This window comes from Aspergillus aculeatus (assembly GCF_001890905.1).
Source record: "Aspergillus aculeatus ATCC 16872 unplaced genomic scaffold ASPACscaffold_8, whole genome shotgun sequence".
NCBI classification, from domain to species: Eukaryota; Fungi; Ascomycota; class Eurotiomycetes; order Eurotiales; family Aspergillaceae; genus Aspergillus; species Aspergillus aculeatus.
The window spans coordinates 473916-494962 of NW_017962983.1; the positions used below are offsets into that span (position 1 = coordinate 473916).

The following is a 21047-nucleotide window of genomic DNA, read 5'->3' on the forward strand; positions in this document are numbered from 1 at the left end:
TGTTTCTGGTCGTAGTGACTCATCGTCTCGCAGCTACTGCATTATAGACTGAGCGGCAGATCGTCTGCTACCTTACACAAATTTGCAGGCTATGGTGGGACAGATTTCAGTCTTGGTGAGCTTTAGAAGTGGCCGGGATCGCAACACATGGTTTGATTTATAGGCTCAATAAACACATCTGGATTGGTTTGTTGTAAGGCACCTAAGCATGTGCTTGTAGGATAATCACCATATTCCGAAGACCAGAGCGTATAGATCTTGCGGTTGGAGATATATTCACGCCGACCAGGATAGAGGAGCTAAACGTCCAACCACTAATCCATAATGCGACAACTGCTGTATAGCGAATTCATCGTAAATGCATACAAATGGTAAGCACATGGAGGATTGCTTTTGCAACTATCTCTTTCATATCCAATACGCATGTACTAACACATACCTCGCAATCATTTCCTTGGCTCCTATAACCCAGAAACAGATACCATCTACCAAAATACTCCTATTCATTTACGCTAACCAGTATTTGCCAATTCTCGCATTCTGATCTAGTCCTAGTGCTGTGCCTTGTGCTACGTGGATGTACGGCGCAGACTCACTGATACCGAGCACGTTGATGCCTAAGGCATATATGCTTGCCACCAGCGCCAAGATCCCCTGGCGTAGTAAGACGGACGAACCACGGCGGCGCGCAACGCGACGTGAAAAAAGGATATCGGAGCTCTTTATCGGAACACCTTCAACCGTCAGTCACTGAGTCAGAAGTCTACACCCTTACGAACCTCACATACCCTGAAGTTTTCGTTAGCTTTCTCAATTTTATCGTAGGATCTCGTCCGCACCCTTTATTGCCAATCACCTAAGGCTCCTCCACCATGTGAGACCCTCTCCGCTCGCTCGCTCTTCTCGTCCAGTTCATTAACGTCCGCCACTAGGGAGAGCTTTGATAACATCTACCTCGACCTCTCCAAACAGCACGGCAAGTGCAAGCTCGCAGAATCCGGTCTGGGATGGAAGCCCTCCGGAGGAGGTGAAACTTTCACGCTCGACAGCAGCAACATCGGCGCGGCCCAGTGGAGCCGTGCGGCGAAGGGATATGAGCTGAAAATCCTGTCGCGCTCCTCCGGAGTCATCCAACTGGATGGATTCGATCAAGAGGTATGGTCTGAGATCTGGGATTTGTTTAAATCTGCTCCTTGTAACCTCACTGCACGTTCACATGCTAATCTTCCGAATTTCCGCTACGCTTAGGACTTCGAACGTGTGAGCAAAGCGTTTAAGATCTGGTACGGCATCAACTTGGATAACAGAGAGCACGCTCTCCGCGGCTGGAACTGGGGCAAGGCGGAATTCACGAAAGCAGAGCTCTCCTTCAACGTGCAGAACCGACCGGCCTTCGAGATCCCTTACTCCGAGATCTCGAACACGAATTTGGCGGGAAAGAACGAGGTCGCCGTGGAGTTCGCCCTCGGAGGCGATGGCAATGCGCCTGCGCAGCCCAGCGGCAGCACAAAGAGTCGCGGTCGGAAAGCCGCCGCGGGTCCGGACGAGCTGGTCGAGATGCGGTTCTACATTCCCGGAACGGCAGTGAAGACGGAAAAGGGCATCAAGGAGGAGAACGCGGACGATGAGAATGCGGATGGCGAGCAAGAGGAGGGCGAGGAGCAGAATGCAGCGAACCTGTTCTACGAGACACTGATGGAGAAGGCTGAGATTGGAGACGTGGCGGGTGACACTTTTGCCACTTTCTTGGATGTGCTACACTTGACGCCCAGGTATGTGTCGCCTGCAAGGAATCGCATGAGTCTGGGATTAATAGAGCTTGCAGAGGTCGTTTCGATATCGACATGTACGAGTCCTCCTTCCGGTTGCGTGGTAAGACATACGACTACAAGATTCAGTACGCATCTATCAAGAAGTTTTTCTTGCTTCCGAAGAACGATGATACCCACACATTGATCGTCCTGGGCCTGGAGCCTCCGCTACGGCAGGGTCAGACTCGCTACCCTTTCTTGGTTATGCAGTTGAAGCTTGATGAAGAGATCAGCTTGGAGCTCAATATGACAGAGTGGGTTTATCAGCACCAGATGCCTGTGACGACTGCCTAACATTATCTCTAGTGAGCTCATGGAGACACGCTACAAGGACAAGTTGGAACCTCGTTACGAGGAGCCAATCCACCAGGTGGTCACCAAGATCTTCCGCGGGCTCTCGGGCAAGAAGGTCATCATGCCATCGAAGGATTTCGTCAGGTTTGTTGACTATTCGGCTGAAGTTGTACCATTGCGGCCACTGACACATCACACAGTCACCACGGTCACAGCGGAGTCAAGTGCTCGATCAAGGCCAACGAAGGCCTTTTGTACTTCTTGGATAAGAGCTTGATCTTCGTTCCCAAGCCCGCCACGTACATTCAACTCGAGAATGTTGCCGTGGTCACTATGTCTCGTGTTGGCGGTGCAATCTCAGCCAGTAGAACGTTCGATATCACAGTCAGCCTGAAGGCTGGCCTGGGCGAGCACCAATTCAGCAACATCAACCGGTAGGGCTTCCATTCAAACCCCTATTGATCGAACGGTAGCTAATGCTTTCCAGTGAGGAGCAACAACCACTTGAGGAGTTTTTCAAGGCCAAGAACATCCGCCTTAAGAACGAGATGTCCGATGACGTACGTATCCCTTGTGGCATTCCAACTTCCCTGCTTGGGTATGGACTGACTTGGTTCTTCAGACCTCCGCTCTTATTGCTGCGGCTCTTGACAACGAAGACATGGGCTCCAGCGATGATGATGCTGGTGGCGCTGACCGTGGCTCGGCCGACGAAGACGATGAGTCCCCCGATGAGGATTTCGAGGCCGAGTCGGACTCCGATGTCGCGGAAGAATATGATTCTGCGCACGAGAGCAGCGGCAGCGACAGCGATGCGCAGATGGATGATGCATCCGACGGTGGGGATGATGATGAGGATGTTGAGATGTCAGAAGGCGAACGGCCGAAGAAGAAGTCGAAGGTCGGCAAATAAAAGCAAATCATCAGACCGCCTCGTCGTGACGGCCACGCGCCGTCAGCGACTGGGCACTTCTCCGCGCATAATGAATACAAGATATCAATAACGTTCAGCCTTGTGCTACTTCCCCCTTCTCTCGTTGTAATGCAACGTAGACGACTATAACAACATGGAAACCCTGCTTTACCGATGTCAACATTGTACGCACGGAGATATGTCGTGGAATGGACATAACCATGGTTTAGTTTGACCTTCTGCACCAACTGCCTCCAGAGAGAACATTCGTGGTAATGCCAAGATGATTCCAGAAATCCGATATGTCATATCGCTATGAACTAACTTTGCCATAGGCAGCGCTATTGATGATCCTGATCGGTTGCAGATGCATATAGCGCGTGTATATATCGCTTGGATAGTCCATATACTAGCAGGTCGGCTTTCATGTTCTCAATTAGGAGAATACGATTGAGTGCGGATACAAACTGCTGCTTAGGCGACATTCCTCGAGCCCTGTCGAGTTCCAACCGATGGTATCTCAAACGGGAGTAATGTACCGTCCTGGAAAGCCTTCCAGATTGCTCTGGTTCAAGCCGCTTGCCTTCCACACAACACCCAAGGTGTGAGCGATACTATTCGCACAAACCCAGCCGAGTGTCTCAGTCGCGATCGCGAGATAAGCGGCCTAACCAATCCTCCTCATCCAACCGCATCCTGGAAAATCTCTCAGTGAGAACCTCATCAAGCCACTGCACCGTCAGGTCCGCGCACCGAGCTTCTGGTGATAGGTGGAAAGCTCAGTATGGATAGATGGGTTAGTATGGACGGTCAGTTTAGTCCTACGATGGAACAACCTCCTATAACTAGAGTGATTGCTTTCCCCCAAGTCGGACAATCCATTGTTCTTTTGCGGTTGATCGAAGAGAATAAGTCCGAATTCACCATCTCAACTTGGCAGGCATTTAAGTATGGGTAACAAATGCTCATCCGTTTGTGGTGAAGGTGTGTCGTCGTACAATAGTGCCGAAGAGGGGGGGCGGGAGGAAAAGCCTGGAGGTGAGACTTTACTTCCGATAGCTTACCTAGCTTCCCCTTGCTGTGTAATGGACCACGGTGGCGTGCAGTTGGTTTTCCTAGAAACTGAATTTTTTTTCCCTTTTTCTAGACTACGGAGGACCATGCAGGTTTATCGCAGATGCATCATGCATATTTCCATATATAGATCATCGCCACTAGGGGATTCGAGGTGGGTAATGTTTGTATTTCTGTTTGGAATCGGGGTCTGATGGGACACTGTCAATGAATACTTTTTTGGTTGTGGGTAATGCGCATCATTCTCAATCTTAGGAATTTGAGGGGGATTCCAGTATAGATAGTATCTATTATTTATATACCGATCGTCACTCCCCTCAACCGATGCCCGAATAGTTTATTTGTTCAAAATGGGAACGAACTTTACCGGGTATATTCCAGTTGCAGCCCGTCCATGGTGTGACTTGACGCTTGTCCCCGGACCGTTAGCGGTCAGTGATGATTGGCGAATAAACCACGCTTGGCTCTCGGTGGGCGGTGGATCGGGTTTTTCCGTTCCACGGCAGCTGCTTTTCTTTCCAGTCAAGCCCCCCTGGATGATTGTACTGAGTGGTAACGCGGTTACGCGTCAGATGAGAACCCGGAAACATGTGTGCCCAGTCCAGATGAATCTGTATGGTGTGTGGGTGTGGCATAAGTTGTGTCCAGCCTCTCCTCCTCAAAGGAAATAGCTGCAGTGTCTCTGTCGTGCTGAAACTATATGGATTGCCAGCGGATGGTGGTTGGAAAGTAGGCCATGGGCAGATAATCTTCGACGATCAGCACCGCATGATATATCTTACCCATCACACCACAACCGTACAGGTTCAAGAGGGAACAAACAAACTTGACGCAAGAAGGAGGTTCCCACTCAATCAATGGCTGGCGTAGACCTATCTCGGGTGATGCACAGTGCATATAGTATGGCACGGGTCAGTTCAGGAGGAGTTCTCCTCTTTCTTATTACAGCTCCAATCCACTCGTCTACATTTGGAACAATTTATCGCGGCTTGTTGGAATGATTCCAGGTTTTCCCACGATTCGTCCCTTGGTAGGTGTGTTTTAGTATACCCTGGGGTGAAAATGGCTTCTCTCTGCAAATTGCCCGAGGTTCGGTTATGCTAGCCATGCTTCCATCGTAAGGAAGAGCACTGTGTTGATTTGACAGGTCTCGTGGAGATGATGAGGGCTGGTAGATAGTAAGTGAACAAGAAGCCCTGCCTGTGATGGTTGGTGAACGATTTGCCAGGGGGGACGGTTGAACGGGTTGAGGTTAAGAAGAAGTAGACACTGTGCTCCTCATTGTGAGCCCCAATTGTGCTCTGATAAGGCAAGATAACCCCAGGAAATAAACTTGAACTGTTGATCGGCAGTTGAAGCCTAAGTCAGCCAGACCTGATTAGAGTGCAAAGTGGACAGGCGAAGTGGTCGAAATCAATGAAGAAAGAGTATTAGTGGCCGAGTGGTCTTAGTCGGACCATAAGGTAGGTAAAGGCAGTACTTTGATTAGACTAAGGCCCATAGTAGGTGTTGTAGTATGTAGTAGTATGTAGTAGAAACAAAGAGAGGCAATGAAGTTCCCCCCTTTCTTTTCCACTCATTTACTTACTGTACTGTACTCGGGCAGGGCCACCAAACAGTCTGGCTCCAACGACCCGAGACTAAACAATCCCTCCCACCCCCCCCAATCCATCAACTCCGCAAGACCCAATCGCTCTCGCTCCTCCTACTCTGTCCTCCACCTCCGTCCTCCTCTTCTTCCCCTGTCTCTCCAGTAAGTACTACGCTATTCTCTTCCCTCTTTCTATCTACACTTTTCTTTTTCCTTCGCCTTCCTCCTAGTTTTTGTTTTTAGAATTTCCATCGCAGCCATAATTTTGTTGGCGCATTGCTTGCTTGCTTGCTTGCTTGCTTTCAAGTCGTGCTTCCCAAACCTCCCCTTGGTTTCGGTCCCATCCCTTTTACTCCTCCCACACCCTTCCCCCCCCGTGATTGACTGAACCTCAACCCTTTTCCACATTGATTCAGTACCCCAGGTAGGATTGCCATCGCCTTCCCTTGGACTCGCCTTCCCTTTTCCTGCTGTTCCTCACCCAGACTTGGAAAGTGGCATTGTCCTTCCCATCTCGCTGGCTTCCATTATTACCTCCGGCTCCTTCCCCTTGATTGCATCCTGCAAGGACTCTATCGCTAACCAAGAAGGCGCAACCTCTTCAGGGGAAACTTCCTCTTCGACGCTCGCTACCTCCCTCTACGCTCGCTTCAAAATCCTACACCTTTAAACTTCCACAATGGGTAAGCCTGTCATCTATGACACCTTTTCCCACCACCCTGCAGTTCCGTGCTCTCGTTTCCATTCGATCTTCCAATCCAACCCTTGCCCTGTGCCTACCTCGAAATCCTCGCGCCCTGTGAAAGAACAATGCCTCCTGTCAGGAACCGGAGTGCGGATGGTCGCTCGCAAGGGGACTCCGAAACTCTAGCACCCTCACCTCAGAAGAATTCACCGAAGCCTAAACGTCACTCGTTCTCGCCGGTTCTGGGACGCCTGTCTTCAGAAAGTGACAGTCAAGAATCTGAAGCGACGACTGCTAACTCTGTTCCGCATAATGTAGCCACACCCCCTCCTGCACCTGCTGCCAATGGCACCCCGGTCTCTGCATCCCCCCCCAGCAGCAAGCCCAGCTCGCCTTTCGTTGAACGCAGCAACCCCATGGGCTCCGGGGCCGCTCAGACCGTCAGCTCCAAAGACCCCAAGGCTGCTGCTCAGGCGGCTACGGATATGAAGAATGTCGTTCGCCGGAAGCTGACCGGCTATGTTGGTTTCGCCAACCTGCCGAATCAGTGGCACCGCAAGAGTGTTCGCAAGGGTTTCAACTTCAACGTGATGGTTGTCGGTAGGTCTCGATTCCGGTCTAAGGGATGGGCGTCAGTTGACACGCATTGCAGGTGAATCTGGGCTCGGAAAGTCGACTTTAGTGAACACCCTCTTCAACACCTCCCTCTACCCCCCTAAGGAACGCACCGGACCTAGCCACGACATTATCCCTAAGACGGTCTCAATTCAGTCCATCAGCGCCGATATCGAGGAGAACGGCGTGCGCCTGCGCCTGACGGTCGTTGACACCCCTGGATTCGGTGATTTTGTGAACAACGACGACTCGTGGCGCCCAATTGTCGAGAACATTGAACAGAGATATGATGCCTACCTTGAGGCCGAGAACAAGGTCAACCGTACCAACATTATTGATAACCGTATCCACGCTTGTGTCTACTTCATTCAGCCCACCGGTCACTCGCTGAAGCCTCTTGATATTGAGGTCATGCGCCGGTTGCACACCAAGGTCAACCTGATCCCTGTGATCGCCAAGGCCGATACCCTGACGGACGAGGAAATTGCCGCCTTCAAGCAAAGAGTACGATAATCTATACGCCTCCTCCCTGTCAAATGATAGCTAACCTGGCCATTCAGATCCTTGCCGATATCCAGCACCACTCCATCCAGATCTTCGAAGGTCCCCGCTATGAGCTCGACGATGAGGAGACCATCGCCGAGAACCAGGAGATCATGTCCAAGGTTCCCTTCGCCGTGGTTGGCGCCAACGCCGAGGTCACTGCCGCCGATGGCCGCAAGGTCCGTGGACGTAGCTACCCTTGGGGTGTCATTGAGGTCGACAACGAGGAGCACTGCGACTTTGTCAAGCTCCGTCAGATGTTGATCCGTACCCACATGGAAGAGCTCAAGGAGCACACGAACAACAGCTTGTACGAGAACTACCGTTCCGACAAGCTCACCCAGATGGGTGTCGCCCAGGACCCGAGCGTGTTCAAGGAGGTCAATCCGGCTGTCAAGCAGGAGGAGGAGCGTGCTCTTCACGAGCAGAAGCTCGCCAAGATGGAAGCGGAAATGAAGATGGTCTTCCAGCAGAAGGTGGCAGAGAAGGAGAGCAAGTTGAAACAGAGCGAAGACGAACTGTACGCACGACACCGCGAGATGAAAGACCAATTGGAGCGTCAACGTCTGGAACTAGAAGAAAAGAAGGGTCGTCTGGAAACAGGGCGACCCATCGAAGAGAAGGGAAAGAGGAAGGGATTCTCTCTTCGTTAAACGAACGCACGCATGACCGGTGCTTCGATGCTCCTATCCAGGGGCTCTGCCAATGGGCCACCCAGGGTACGCATGGTCGTCGGAGGGCGCTTTGGTGGTTTGACGCATACTTCTCCACGACTGTCGATTGGCCGCACGCTCTTTTTAGCCGCCTGCCTTCTTTTTCTCTTGTGTTTATTCGTTCTCTCCACCCCCACACTCTCTCGAACCTTTACTTTTCTCGTATCTGCTTTCAGTGATGACTCTACATTGATTGGGAGGACCAAAGAAAAAGAATATCTCATTTTTTTCTTCACTCTCTTCAACCCATTAATTCCGAATTGGGGGCTTGACTAGGAGACAGGAATACAAGGGCTATATCCGACTCAGTGCTCTATTTGGATGGTCAGTGGTCTGGCCCTGGATGGGCAAGACGATGCACGGGGAGACGGCCTGCAGGATCACTTCAGGGTCGGAATTCACTGCTTCATGTCCACTCTTCGCTTCTTGTTATGTACTTTTGCCTACGCTATACCTTGTTCCCGCCTATTTCCTATTCCCCACCCTTTTTCGTGGCCTGGTACTATTACTTCTATTTATCTTCGGTACACTTTTGCCTCTTCTACACATTTTAGTGACATCGCCTACCCCCGACCATCTTTTCTGGACGTTTTTCCTTTTTATTCCTCCATGTTGTTTGCTTGTTGTGTTAGTTGTCAATCTGAAGTTTTACCGAAAAGCGAACGGAAGTATTACCGAGGTTCTAATTGTGGCGTAGCTAGCTGCCTGGAGACGAAGATGAGATGCAAGAATCGGGGAGAGAATACTATAATACTTTGAACATTATGAGCAGCAAATAAAGAAGCAAGAACCAAGAGTTCGTACAAGTTCGAGGGAACACAGGAAGGAAAATAACCCAACCAGTAAAACCAATTAAACCAAGTTCGCATTGTTTTTTCTGGGGGGGGCGGAGGCAAATCATGATGTCGACCAAGCTTTCCGCGGTGGTTGTTTGTTGCATCATTGCGGGCGGCGCGACGTCACGGGAAGGGAAGCTCCGTCGAGCCGCCAGTTCGTCTTCCTCGGCCGCTGCGCATGGACTGGGTCGGACTGAGCTGAACTGGACTGAACTGGACAGTGGCATTCAGTCTTGCCTAGTTTGAGCTCACCACACACACACACACACAAACCCGCCTCTTCCACTTCCTCTTCCACTTCCACATCCATTTCCACTTACTTCCCTTACCCTTCCACTACTAAATACCCCCGCCTAGCCCAGCCAGCCTCCCTCGTCAGCGATTTAGTGGAGATCTATTCATAGCCCCCCTCCCCAAATAGCCTTTTACCGCTTAATTCTTCTTATCTGTCTCGTTTCCTTCTCCCTCCCCAAGTTCCTTTCTTCATCTAGTCCCATAGCTACTCGATCCCATCGAGTTGTCCATAAGCCCATCGCCGTTACTCAATAACCACCACACATAATCCATTCATCCCCCATGGCTCCTCCACCCCCTTCAAATCTGCCTTTGCCCGAGAGGCTCAAGGCTCTTGCTCAGACGTTGCAGTAAGTGTTTGTTTGCTTCCTCCACAACTCGATTTGGATTGCGTCACAGTGCTAACAAGGTCCTTCGCATCCAGATTCGCCTGGTTTGTTGGGTACGTTATTTTCCGCCTGCGCGACCCTTACAGCATAATATCAGCTGCAATTGAAGTGGATGAGACAATTCCGCTTCGCAGTGCCTGGCTGTCTTGCCAGCTTGACTGTTTGAATTGCAATGACTGATCAGATGATAGACATGTGACATTGTTACTCTCTGTCCTACGCTATTTCGTGTCTTACATCACATTCAACTATTACTCCAACTCGGCCCAAGTCTCCTACCGCCTGGCATTCTTGTCGGCTGCTGCGACATACGGAATTGTTGTGTACAAGGGCCATATCGCTCGCGGCCGCCTCCAGGGCGGTCTCCCTAATATTGCGATCAAGCTTGCTGGTGATGAAAATGTCCAGTACCTTGGTGAGTCTACTTCCACCCCTTGAGATTTGAAATTGAAAGGGGGGCGAATTCGACACGAGGAGATGAGTGATTCAAAAGCTGACAACGTCCACAGGCACTGCGCTGGTGTGGCTCTATTCGCGCCAGGTGTCGCTCGCTCTGCTTCCCTTCAGCGTTTATTCTGTCTTCCACGTTGCGACCTACACTCGTGCTCACCTGATCCCCACCCTCCAGGGCCCTCAGGCCGCTGGCGCTCCGGGATCTCCCTCCTCTTCCGGCTCGCCCAGGCCTGCCGTTAGACAATCTCCTTTGGCGGAGACTATTGGCCGCTTCGTGAAACAGTACTACGATGCCAGCATGGATCTTGTGGCGCACCTCGAGATGGCGTTGTTATTCCGCCTGGCCGTCGCCGTTCTCACTTTCTCGAAGGGCAGCATTGTTCTTTTCGCTATCTACTTGGCTTTCTTCCGTGCGAGATACTCCCAGAGCTCTTTTGTCCAGAGCTCCGTCCGCCACTTCACTGCCAGAGTCGACGCCTCGGTTTCCCACCAGAGCACCCCACCCGCCGTTCGTCAGGGATGGGAGTCTTTCAAGGCTGTTGTGCGCCAGGCCTACGAGGCCACTGATCTCGGCCGCTTGAGCGGAGCGACCGCCAAGAAGCCCCAATAAATTGCCCATCCGCTCTAAATAGAGACGACTCGCGGAAGCTGGATAGATGTGATAAAATTGAACCCTGCGGCCAATCTGCGCCTGAGAGGGACTGTCTGCTCCGATTGTCGACTATTGCGTCTGATGAGGATTGAATGAGCCAATGACCATTTTCTTTGACTGCGTTCCGGGGTTGATGACCGCTTTTGAGATTTGGAGATTGTGGATGGTATTGGAGGGATCGAATGGTGGAGAAAAGGAAGGATGTGTAGCCTCTTTATGGGCAGCAGCACGGATGGCTTTGGACCTTGTCGCAAGACAGCGAGCGAGTGAGGTTTTATGCGCAATGTCTAGTGCTTTTGCTTGAGTGGAACGCGTCTTATTCCTTATATACTTTGTTTTGTCCGCAATGCGACAGTGATGCGATTGATGCGATTAGCTTTGCCTCTTTTCCGAACAATTCTTTGACTACTAAGAGCAGCGCGGAGATTGTTTACCCAGAAGCTCTATGGTTGTGATTGGCCCAACTTTTACAGTGACAGGAAGAGTGCCAGCCACATAGTAAGGTACTACTTACTGTAGGAATGTATCTACTTGATCGCGATCTAAAGATAAATGCCTAATTACAGTCTATTTGTCAACTAAGAACGCGATTGATAACCGGATTGTTTGTTGCCTGAGGCGGTGACACGGCCTCCGGACAGCGGAGAAAACTACAAACCGACGATAGGCCGACGAAATTTTGGGGTTTCGGGCAGTCGGGCTTTCGTCACTTTCAAGCTGTGATGTCCCCTGCTTATTAGTCCCCCTTTCCCAGGGTTGATCATCTCGCATTCTATCGTATCTTCGCTCCTATATATTTTCCTCCTAATCCGCCGTCCCCTCGTGGTTCGAGGTGGCGTGCTCTTGTTAATCCACCGTCGCCGCATCCCAACCCCCGTGGTCTGGCCCGCACCACGATCCGGTGGGTTGCGGTCTTCTTGCAATGAGCTTAACTTCGCGTGTCTTGGGCTTCTTTGCGACGACAGAGACACCTTCGTCAGACTCCCCCGCGCCGAAATCCCTTTCTCAAAATGGCCCGACCGATCTCCGTCAGATGACGCCGATAAGCGCAAACAAGGAATATCATGTACAGAATGCACAGTCTCACCATGACGAGGAAGAGGAGCCTCGTCCACCGTACCTACATGTATGTAGCTTGTCTTCGCCATCTTTACTGTGATACCGCGCGCACACTTCATGGCGCACATCCTATCTCCATTCACGGATGTTGGGCTAATCCTCCAATTCGACCTACAGGCAATGTTCGCTGGAGGTATTGGTGGCACCTGCGGTGACATGCTCATGCACTCGTTAGACACCGTCAAGACGCGGCAACAGGGCGATCCGCATTTTCCTCCCAAGTACACCTCCATGACTTCGTCCTATGCGACTATCTACCGACAAGAAGGCCTTTTCCGCGGCCTGTATGGCGGAGTGACTCCTGCGCTTTTCGGCTCCTTCCCCGGCACCGTTATCTTCTTTGGAACCTACGAGTACACAAAACGTCTCATGCTAGATGCGGGAATCAATGCGAATGTGGCGTATCTTTCTGGAGGTACGTGTAGTTTGGCGGCTTCGTCATTTGCGGTCGCATTTCGGTGCTAATCGGAAATGGGCTTATAGGCTTCTTCGCGGACTTGGCCGCCTCTATCGTCTATGTTCCCTCGGAGGTCTTGAAGACTCGTCTACAGCTCCAAGGACGCTACAACAACCCCCATTTCAACTCGGGATATAATTACCGCTCGACCAGGGATGCGCTGCGCACCATCATTCGCCAGGAAGGATTTTCCGCGCTCTACTACGGATACCGGGCGACGATCTACCGCGATCTTCCCTTTTCCGCCCTCCAGTTCGCTTTTTACGAGCAAGAGCAACGGATAGCCAAAGACTGGATGGGCTCTCGAGAAATTGGGCTAGGCCTGGAGATCCTGACGGCTGTTACTGCGGGTGGGATGGCGGGTGTGTTGACATGCCCGATGGACGTGGTCAAGACACGTATCCAGACCCAGCAGAACCCCGAGACCACGCCCTCGAGTCGCCCTCCGGGCTCCTCCTCGCACTCGACGGCGGAGCACCCATCGACCAAAGAGGGACCGCGCCACCACGCGGCTTCGCAGACGACGTCGAGCCTGCGCACGCATGCACGCCCAATCTCCACCTCGGGAGCTTCCACGTCGGTGAACCCGCCTGGAGCTCCTCGTTTGGATACGTCATCGTTCTTCACTGGCTTGAAGATGATCTACCAAACGGAAGGGCTGGCAGGCTGGTTCCGCGGTGTTGGACCTCGTGGTGTGTGGACCAGCATTCAAAGTGGAACGATGTTGGTGATGTATCAATATCTCCTAAAAAAATTCGAGGACTGGGAGAACAAAGGCGAGCTCAACCCCCTCTAGATGCGGGATGAGGGTTGGGCATGTTGATGTCCATTGTAGATAGAAGGATGGAAGAAAACCGGAGCATGATGATGCAACCTAGACGGGTTTTATTGGGGAGGGCGTTCCGGTAGGGGTGTGGCATGACCGTTTTTTTTTTCTTTTTCTTCTTTTTCTTGTGTGTTCTTTTACCACCCCTTTTCTTATCTTGTTGTTTTATTATCATAGAGCATCTCCCTCCATTTTCCTACGGTCGCCGCCCTCTTGTGTTTGTCCCTTTTGATTGCTGATGGCATGATTGATTGCATGAGAGGACATGGGATTTACTGTCTCCGTCATGTTGTGTGTATAAAAAGATCAAGAACGAACTAACTACATAGATTACTAGAGAATAGACATGGTTCGATAATTTCACTTCGATTGTTGATGGTTGTATACTTATGAGTTATAATTCAGGTAATTTGTTTACATAGGGGGGAAAGAGGGAGATGAGGGGAAGAATGGGAAAGCGTGGAAAGCGTGGGCGATCCCCCCATCATTATTACTTGTAAACTGTACTCCGTCAACTGTAAACAAAGCCTCCCCAGACCCGAATGCGGTCAGCCCCACCAGATTGGCTCCAGACCACCCCCCCCCCTCCCCCGTTGTCTGTTTACTTTCACACTCCAGGCTCCTTGTTCTTCGTTCCTCTTCTTCCCCTCCACCACTCTACATCCCTCTTTTTTCTTCCATCTTCCAACGCATCGCGTCGTCGAACCTGCTTGGATAACATTCCTCATTCCCACGCGACTTCTACTTCTTAGAGATATCAACCTCGTCCTAGAACAACCACTCCCCTGCTCCGTATCAATTGTCGCATGATCCACCGCAACTTGCGCGCGTCATCATGTCCGCCGGATTGCCTTTTCTGCAGAAGCAGCGCAAGCCCACCCTCACGGAATGGGCTCATATCACTGACCTTCAGAAGTAAGCTTCCGTTTCGCTTCGCGAATCTCCTCTTCGCTTCCGCCCGGCCAGTTGGCTCGGGGACCTGACCATCTATAGCTATGAGGATCTGACCAAGCCCGAGCTCGCCGCGGCGCTTGACTCGCACCTTCAAGCTCACCAATCCATCTTCATCGATGATGCGCGCCTAGGAGATTACTACAGGCGTCTGTCAGGATCTCCGCGCATTTTCTCACCTGTCAAGAATTCGCCTGTCAAGACATCGCCGACTAAGAGAGCACCCAAGGTGGAAGTCACTCCGTCGGCAGACGAAGCCCCCAAGTCAACGCGCAAGAGGAGCTCCAGATCCAAGGCGGAGTCTGTGCAAACGTAAGTTGCCCCTTGCTTTGCTTGTCGTATTCGTCCGAAACCTGCGACTTCGGCTTTACATGGATCTCGTTTGCGCGTGCGATACTCGATGTTTACGTCATCGCGGACCCGGGCTGATTTGCGATCCTCACGACAGGGATGACTCCGATGTTCCCCAAACTCCCGGCCAAACGCTGGTGAGTGTTGAACCCCCATTGTCACCACTGGCGGCGGCGCTCCCGCCGTCACCCGCTGTGGTGACCGATGTGATCGATCGCCAAACGGCGGCATGGGGCAAAAGCCTCAAGGACATTTGGAACGCGCTGGGAGTGCAGGAGCAGTCAGATTCGCTGCGCGCCAACCTAAGCAGCGTCAAGGCCATCGCTGTCTTATTGTATGGGATTGAAAGCTTTGGTGTCTTGCGGTTACTTTTTCCTCTGAGACTGTTGACCCGCATCCCGGCTGTAGAAGCGATCCATTCACCGGCTTTCGATATCTCGGCTCCTGACGCCTTCGTCTTGGTCGAGAGCTCCTTCTGGACTGCTTTTCTTGGGTGGCTCTTCACTAGTCTCGTCATTCCCTTGACCGTCGCGTATTTCTTCAACATAAGCTTGCAGGCGGCTCAGAGCGGTGGTCCGGCGGCCAACACTCGGCGTCAACGGGCGGCAGCGGCCGCGCAGCTCGCCAGCTTCGATCCTCTGAGCTTCCACATTGCCAAGGCGCTCATCGCGTATCTGGTTTACACCGGCAAGTTCTCTTACTGGGGCTTCTTCAATGATATCGCCGTCGAGGACGTCAACAATGCTATTCCGGGTCGCTGGCCCGGAGTGATCACCGGTTCTGCGATTGGTGTGCTTACGACCCTATATGAAGCTATCCTGCGGAAGTAGATATATCCTGTCTACGTACCCGGTGTGATAGCTACTAGGTTTACCAGTTATATAAGCTTGGTCATTCGGCGCGCGCCGAATGACAAAGTCTTGGCATTTCTGGGGTTGGTGTCCTGGTAATGAATTCGACTTGTGTGCTCAGGTACTGTGGAAGCATCCCATAATCCTTTAGGCTTTTCTGGCAGCGAAAACAGTCGATTCCGGGCGTGGGTGAGATTTCCGTGCAATGGCAGGTCCAGAAAGAAGAAGAAAAGATATCATCTATCTTAGAGAGAGAAACTGGCGGGACTGAAGGATCAAATCGTGGATCTGGTTTGAATTTGCTTTGGTGTGTCTTGGCTTGCTTTTGTGAATGCCATGCACGATTGTCTAGGGGCGTACTCTGTCTTTCGATTTGGTTTTGTGTTTCGGGTTGCTGTCTGGCGTACTCAGCAGGGTGTTGTTGTTGTTGTTGTTGTTGTTGTTGTTGTTGTTGCTGCTGTATGTTCTATGAAGTCTAGGGGACCTCCCTCTCACTTTGGGTTGCGATTTACTGCTAGTCAGAAGGCGCTTCTTGGTTTTCGGGGATTACTGTTTTTGCTTTTCTTTTTGGATGTGATATATATCTCTATCTGCTAAATGTGACGTAGCAATCAAACAAGAGCTCTGAACAGTCGATTCGAGTCGTGAGTTAGTACATACCTAGGGAATAGCCATACCTGCAACCAAGAAATCTTGCTCATCTATTCCTTCAAAGCTCTATGATAATAAGTGCGATGGGTGGATACTCATTTCTTCTTAAACCGCTCCGCCAGCTCCAAAGTCAACAGCACCGGCATCTTCGCTTCGACCTCCACCACATCCGCCCGAATATGGTTGCTGGTGCTCAGCTGGCCCCCAATCTCCGTCCTCCAGTCCCGCACATCCCACTGGAACCCGGCGGTGGTGATCCGCGCCGGCCCCAGGAGCGGGATGATCCCGACGTTTTCCTCGAGGAGATGCGTTGCTTCCGGGGTGGTGGTGGTGGTGCTCTGCACCTCGGCGATCCCTTGCTTGTCCTGATTGTCGGTGTCATGGCTGGGTGTAGGTGTCAGGGCGGGGCGATTCACCCGCGGCGTTTGCACGATATTCCGGCCGGGGCGGAGGATGAAGGTTATGCTTTCTTCGGAGATGAGGTAGAGGTTCCCCCCTTTGGGGTGGGATTCATCAATGCTAGAGCCGCTGGAGGAGGTGGTGCTTGTGGCTCGGAGCTCCTGCGTCATGTAGAAGAGGTGGTGGATTTGGGAGAAGGCCTGGTCGACGCGGCCGCCTAGGCCGCCTAGGATGAGGATTTCGAGTTGAGTTCGGGTTTGGGGTGGAGATTGGGGGTTAGTGGTGGAGGTGGGTTCTGTGGTGGGTTCTGGATTTGCTGCTGGTGTGGATGATGATGGGGTTGGTGCTGCCGCCGCAGCACCGAGAATAGTCGCCGTGTTCCTTTGGATGTACTGCAAACTCTTGTGGAAGTCCGTGCTATAGTCGTCGATGTGTTGGATGACGGGGACGCCCAGGGTCTCGTAGTGCGCGCGGATCTCCGGGTGGATGGAGTCGAGGTCGCCGATTATGGCGCTGGGGAACTGTGGGGTTTCTGTTAGTTTTACGGAGAGGTGAGGGGGGGGGGGAGAGTTGTGGGGAGAGATGGAGAATAGGGGATGATGGTGGGATATTTCTTGGTTTTGTTTACAGTAGGGAGGGGTGGAGGGTATGGATGTACTGATGGACGTACTGATGATGTACGGTACTCACATCTGTAAACTCCCTCCCGCGGGCCTTCATCATCTCGTAAAATCGGTTGGCGCCGCCGTCGGCGCAGACGGTGATACATGCTGCAGTTCGTTATTAGCCAGGGGTCTCTTAGCTTTGATGCTTGGGCTGCAGGGGTTTGGGTGTAGGTGATTGGACATGTGTAGCTTCAAGGGACAACCAGTGACTACTAGATACCTAGGTAACTCACCATGTCGCTGTAGAACATCGTAGGCCTTTTCGTTGATTGGATGGTTGAGGATCAGCAGGGCATACGGCGAGGGAGGGTATCCCTCGCGAAAGAATTGCGTGGGATCCCACTCTGTCACCGTCATGGGGGTTTTGAGTCGGTAGGGCAGGTCCATGGTATCTTTGTGTTCTTTCTGGTGTGAGATTGTCCTGGGAAGGTTGTTCGGGGTGTGATATGGACCGGCGTTATCAAATGCGATTTTTGGAGACGGAGGTGGATTGTCCCCGTGCTTTTTTGCTTGCTCGTGTCCTAATATTTGGTTCTGTGTTTGCATCGTTATTGTTGATGGTGGAGATGCAGACTCAGAGTATAGGGTACGCAGTCACTAGAGCATCTTCAGTCGGTATACTAAAAAGGTATTGTATGTAGTACACTTCTTGTCGATCGATGGTCTGATCTGGAATGATCTCAACTGATAAGTTAAACCCCTCCCTCCTCCCTCTTCAGCCACAGCCACATGGCCGCGCCGATTCGCGGGGTGTGGCTGGAGCCAGCAGAGGCTGACAGGCTGACTAAATTTACTACAACAGCCCTCGGCTGCCATTGGCTCCCCGCTTCTCGTATTCCCCTAAGCTTCGATCTACTATATCAGTAGACTTGGCCTTCAGTTTCTCACGATCTGCTCATAATGAGCATCGCAGGTGAGGCTCAGCTCCGACTATGGTAGCCCGCAGCAAGGGCTGTGCACTCTGCGTGCAACGTAGAGTCAAGGTTGGTTCATCTTACTTCAGAACTAAACCATATCCACTGACTGTTGCAGTGCGATCAACGACAACCTGGATGTGCGAAATGCGAAACCTATGGAGAGCCGTGCCCTGGCTATGCTCCTCGCTTCAAATTTATTGCTGGGAAGCCATATCGCACTCAACGTCATCGAAAGTCAGGCTCTAATCAGGATGGCTCTTCCCCCGATTCACTCGCTGTAGTCCAATCCCAGCCTCTGTGGCAATGTACAAATCCGCTGTACAATCTCTCATCCATTGCTTCGGCTGATATGAACTTGAGTCAGTGCCTTTGCGTCTTGATCCAGGAGATTTCCAAGCCATTTGCTGCGAATTCAGCGCATGTTACTTCTCGCTGGTTCGGGTTTCTGCCTGCAGTGTACGGACGCAGTAGGACCTTGGACTTGACGATTAAATCCTTTACAGCGCATCAGATAGGTATCCTGACAAGTGATTCGCAAGCGGCGCTTTATGCGAGACATCTGTACATTGAGTCTTTGCATCGACTGCGGGCCTCGTTGGGCAACCCCCGGGAATGTTACTCGCCCGAGGTGTTCTGTGCTGTAATGCTTCTTTGTCTGTACGAGGTGAGTCGCGTGCCATGTCTTTTCATCACAAACGAATCTAATGGACATAAGTTGTTCACCAATGCCCACGACGCAGATGCCTGGATGAAACACGCTAAAGGATTGAGCCAATTGGTGGAGCTACGAGGAGCAGCTCGCTGCACGACCGAGTTCGATCATGTGCTGCTCAAAGCTGCTCGGGGTCTGATAGTCATGTACTCTCTCTTCTCCGGACAGCGTTGCTTCCTAGCCTTGGAAGAATGGCACATTGTGATGAAGCAGCACCCCAATTCCGGCCTGGGTGCCGATCTTGCGAACCTGGTCGAACAGTTCTTCGCGTACTTCACCTCTGCGCCCGGTCTTGTGCATCAACTTTACGACCTCAAAGACGCAGATTTCACTAAGCCGGATACTGTCGCCAAAGCGGGTGATTTGCTCTTCCAGGCCTTGGTCATGCAGAGTAAATTATCCAAATGGCTCGCCAATGTGTCTGCAGTCACGCCGATGCCTGGTGAGACTCGATCTGCGTCAGGGGATATGTATTATCCTACTGTGCTCGAGTACTCAGATGAGAGCGCCGCGTCTATTTTCTGCGGGTATTACTCTTACATGATAATCATACACGAGATACTGAGGGTCTGCGGTTATCCTGGTGATCACACCGCCACCGTTGTCTATTTCCGAGACCAGATCTGCAAGTCGGTTGAGTACAATGCTCGAGGTCTGCTAGGACCATATCGCATGGGTTTTCCCTTGAGGGTGGCCTATGAAGTTGCGGATCCTGCTACGAGGGCTTGGATCGAGGGTCGTTTGGAAAGGCTCTCGAAAGTGTACGCGGCCGTGCGTCCACAGAACTTTGGATGATCACAACATAATACCTCAACGATACATAGTTTCTGATTATCTACCAATGGCTGACCCGAGAAACAGCTGCCAAATCCATACGCTTAGGCCTCCGGGTCAGCTGGGCCCCCCTTAACAGGCCACAGGGGCTCCGCTACGGCACGAGCTAGCAGCAAGATAATGACAATGAAGACCTCCGTCACCAGACCCATGCCCACCATAACACCCGCACTGCCGTCGATGGGGCTGAATTTCCGTGGACCAAACTCCGCTAGCAGGAAGTAAATCACGCGGACTACCAGAAAAGGAAGAGCACCCAGCACTATCAACACACAGCTGTGTCCGGCTGGTGAGAGGACGGAACGATATGTCACCGCCAGCCAGCTCACCAGACCACACACAAAACAGAAAGTGGCAGCAAACACGGCTCCTCCAGCATACATACAGCCAGGGATTCCGATGCATTCGCCAACCACTACCAGAACAATGGAGATTATGACCGGGAAGCGAAAGAAGTGGAGGAGGAAGCGGACATGTTTGGGATAGCGAGAGTTTCCGGGGCCGGTGCGACCTGCTTGTCCACTGTAGATCGAGATTTGATGTCAGTCGTGTCTAACTTCAAAGGTTGGTCCTTCTCTTTCGTCTTACCTTCGCAAAAGCACGAGGCTCACTTCAAACAAGAGAGGCGAGAGCCCAATACTTTGCAGAACGGATTCTGCGATGAGCATCGACTTGTTTGGATTGCGATTGGAGATAACCATGGCCGAGTCGGCGATCCGGACTAGGTTGACGGAGGTCAGTGCACGCTATTAGTACACTGTGGTGAACATACTCTGGGATAATATGCCTAACAGCCCCCACCATGAGTACAGGAAGCATCGTGCAGGGCGTTTCTGTTTCCTATGGTGCCAGTAGCGCCATTCCTGATTGTACCTCATGAGGAATTGGACCAGCTGGATGATCGAGAATAGGACAACCTCGACTATGGCGACGTATCGCTTCTCCGGAGATAGTATGGCGACATTGGAATTATTGCCAGCCATGTTGAAAGTCAACTAGGTCACAGTAAACACAGCGAAGTATAAAGAATGGATGGGAGTATAGAGCAGGAAACTAGGAGAAGACAAGGCAAAGATACAACGGTGGCGTGCTCAGCCCGGTCATATATACTAAAACCATCTTCAATTAGACTTTTTCCCCCTCCTTTCATCGCTTCGAATTCATTTTCTGCTCGCGTGAAGGCTCACAGCATAGCCATAGCCATCCTCGTGCCTGGTGGAGACATCGCGATAAGTGACCATTCTAGGTTTAGCGCCTCTGGTGCGGCAATAGCCAATCATGAGGCTGTTCCGCCCTATAGATCGAAGTCGTCCAGCCTTTCAACTTACCTAGTAGGCTGTCTGTGAGCATCACATTCTAGGTATGGATATCAGCCGCACGTTTGTACCTCAGAGTTATGTGAGGATCGATTCGAGCAACATATGATTGGATCTGCAGAGGATGCTCTAGTG

General features: G+C 51.7%; 7 protein-coding genes across 7 annotated transcripts; 6 read left to right on the top strand and 1 right to left on the bottom strand.

Moving 5' to 3' along the window:
• Positions 1-324: 324 nt before the first annotated feature.
• Positions 325-3018, top strand: ASPACDRAFT_52362 (FACT complex subunit POB3; the record flags this gene model as incomplete). The annotated part of the gene is made up of 8 exons (XM_020202607.1): positions 325-371; positions 933-1155; positions 1249-1772; positions 1826-2065; positions 2118-2249; positions 2306-2539; positions 2593-2665; positions 2728-3018. 8 exons carry the CDS (start codon positions 325-327, stop codon positions 3016-3018), a joined length of 1764 nt encoding a protein of 587 aa, XP_020056050.1.
• A 3766-nt stretch (positions 3019-6784) lies between these two features.
• On the top strand, positions 6785-8179 carry aspB (septin AspB; the record flags this gene model as incomplete). The annotated part of the gene is made up of 3 exons (XM_020202608.1): positions 6785-6968; positions 7021-7487; positions 7544-8179. 3 exons carry the CDS (start codon positions 6785-6787, stop codon positions 8177-8179), a joined length of 1287 nt encoding a protein of 428 aa, XP_020056051.1.
• Positions 8180-9651: 1472 nt separating this feature from the next.
• ASPACDRAFT_43342 (uncharacterized protein) lies at positions 9652-10821 on the top strand (the record flags this gene model as incomplete). Its single annotated transcript, XM_020201235.1, has 4 exons — positions 9652-9719; positions 9794-9811; positions 9950-10173; positions 10268-10821. 4 exons carry the CDS (start codon positions 9652-9654, stop codon positions 10819-10821), a joined length of 864 nt encoding a protein of 287 aa, XP_020056052.1.
• A 964-nt stretch (positions 10822-11785) lies between these two features.
• Positions 11786-13235, top strand: ASPACDRAFT_78668 (putative mitochondrial carrier protein; the record flags this gene model as incomplete). The annotated part of the gene is made up of 3 exons (XM_020205231.1): positions 11786-11989; positions 12100-12397; positions 12466-13235. The coding sequence occupies 3 exons, from the start codon at positions 11786-11788 to the stop codon at positions 13233-13235; spliced, it is 1272 nt and encodes a 423-aa protein (XP_020056053.1).
• Positions 13236-13854: 619 nt separating this feature from the next.
• Positions 13855-15889, top strand: ASPACDRAFT_119376 (uncharacterized protein). Its single transcript, XM_020196243.1, is given in 4 exon segments — positions 13855-14180; positions 14259-14528; positions 14665-15860; positions 15873-15889. 3 exon segments carry the CDS (start codon positions 14101-14103, stop codon positions 15395-15397), a joined length of 1083 nt encoding a protein of 360 aa, XP_020056054.1. The 5' UTR covers positions 13855-14100; the 3' UTR covers positions 15398-15860; positions 15873-15889.
• ASPACDRAFT_119377 (thiamine diphosphokinase) lies at positions 15817-17813 on the bottom strand. The gene is made up of 3 exons (XM_020196244.1): positions 17367-17813; positions 17159-17238; positions 15817-16989 (listed from the first exon to the last, which is right to left on the bottom strand). The coding sequence occupies exons 1-3, from the start codon at positions 17518-17520 to the stop codon at positions 16165-16167; spliced, it is 1059 nt and encodes a 352-aa protein (XP_020056055.1). The 5' UTR covers positions 17521-17813; the 3' UTR covers positions 15817-16164.
• A 252-nt stretch (positions 17814-18065) lies between these two features.
• Positions 18066-19706, top strand: ASPACDRAFT_60550 (Zn(II)2Cys6 transcription factor; the record flags this gene model as incomplete). The annotated part of the gene is made up of 4 exons (XM_020203569.1): positions 18066-18116; positions 18166-18714; positions 18766-19533; positions 19587-19706. The coding sequence occupies 4 exons, from the start codon at positions 18066-18068 to the stop codon at positions 19704-19706; spliced, it is 1488 nt and encodes a 495-aa protein (XP_020056056.1).
• Positions 19707-21047: the final 1341 nt, after the last annotated feature.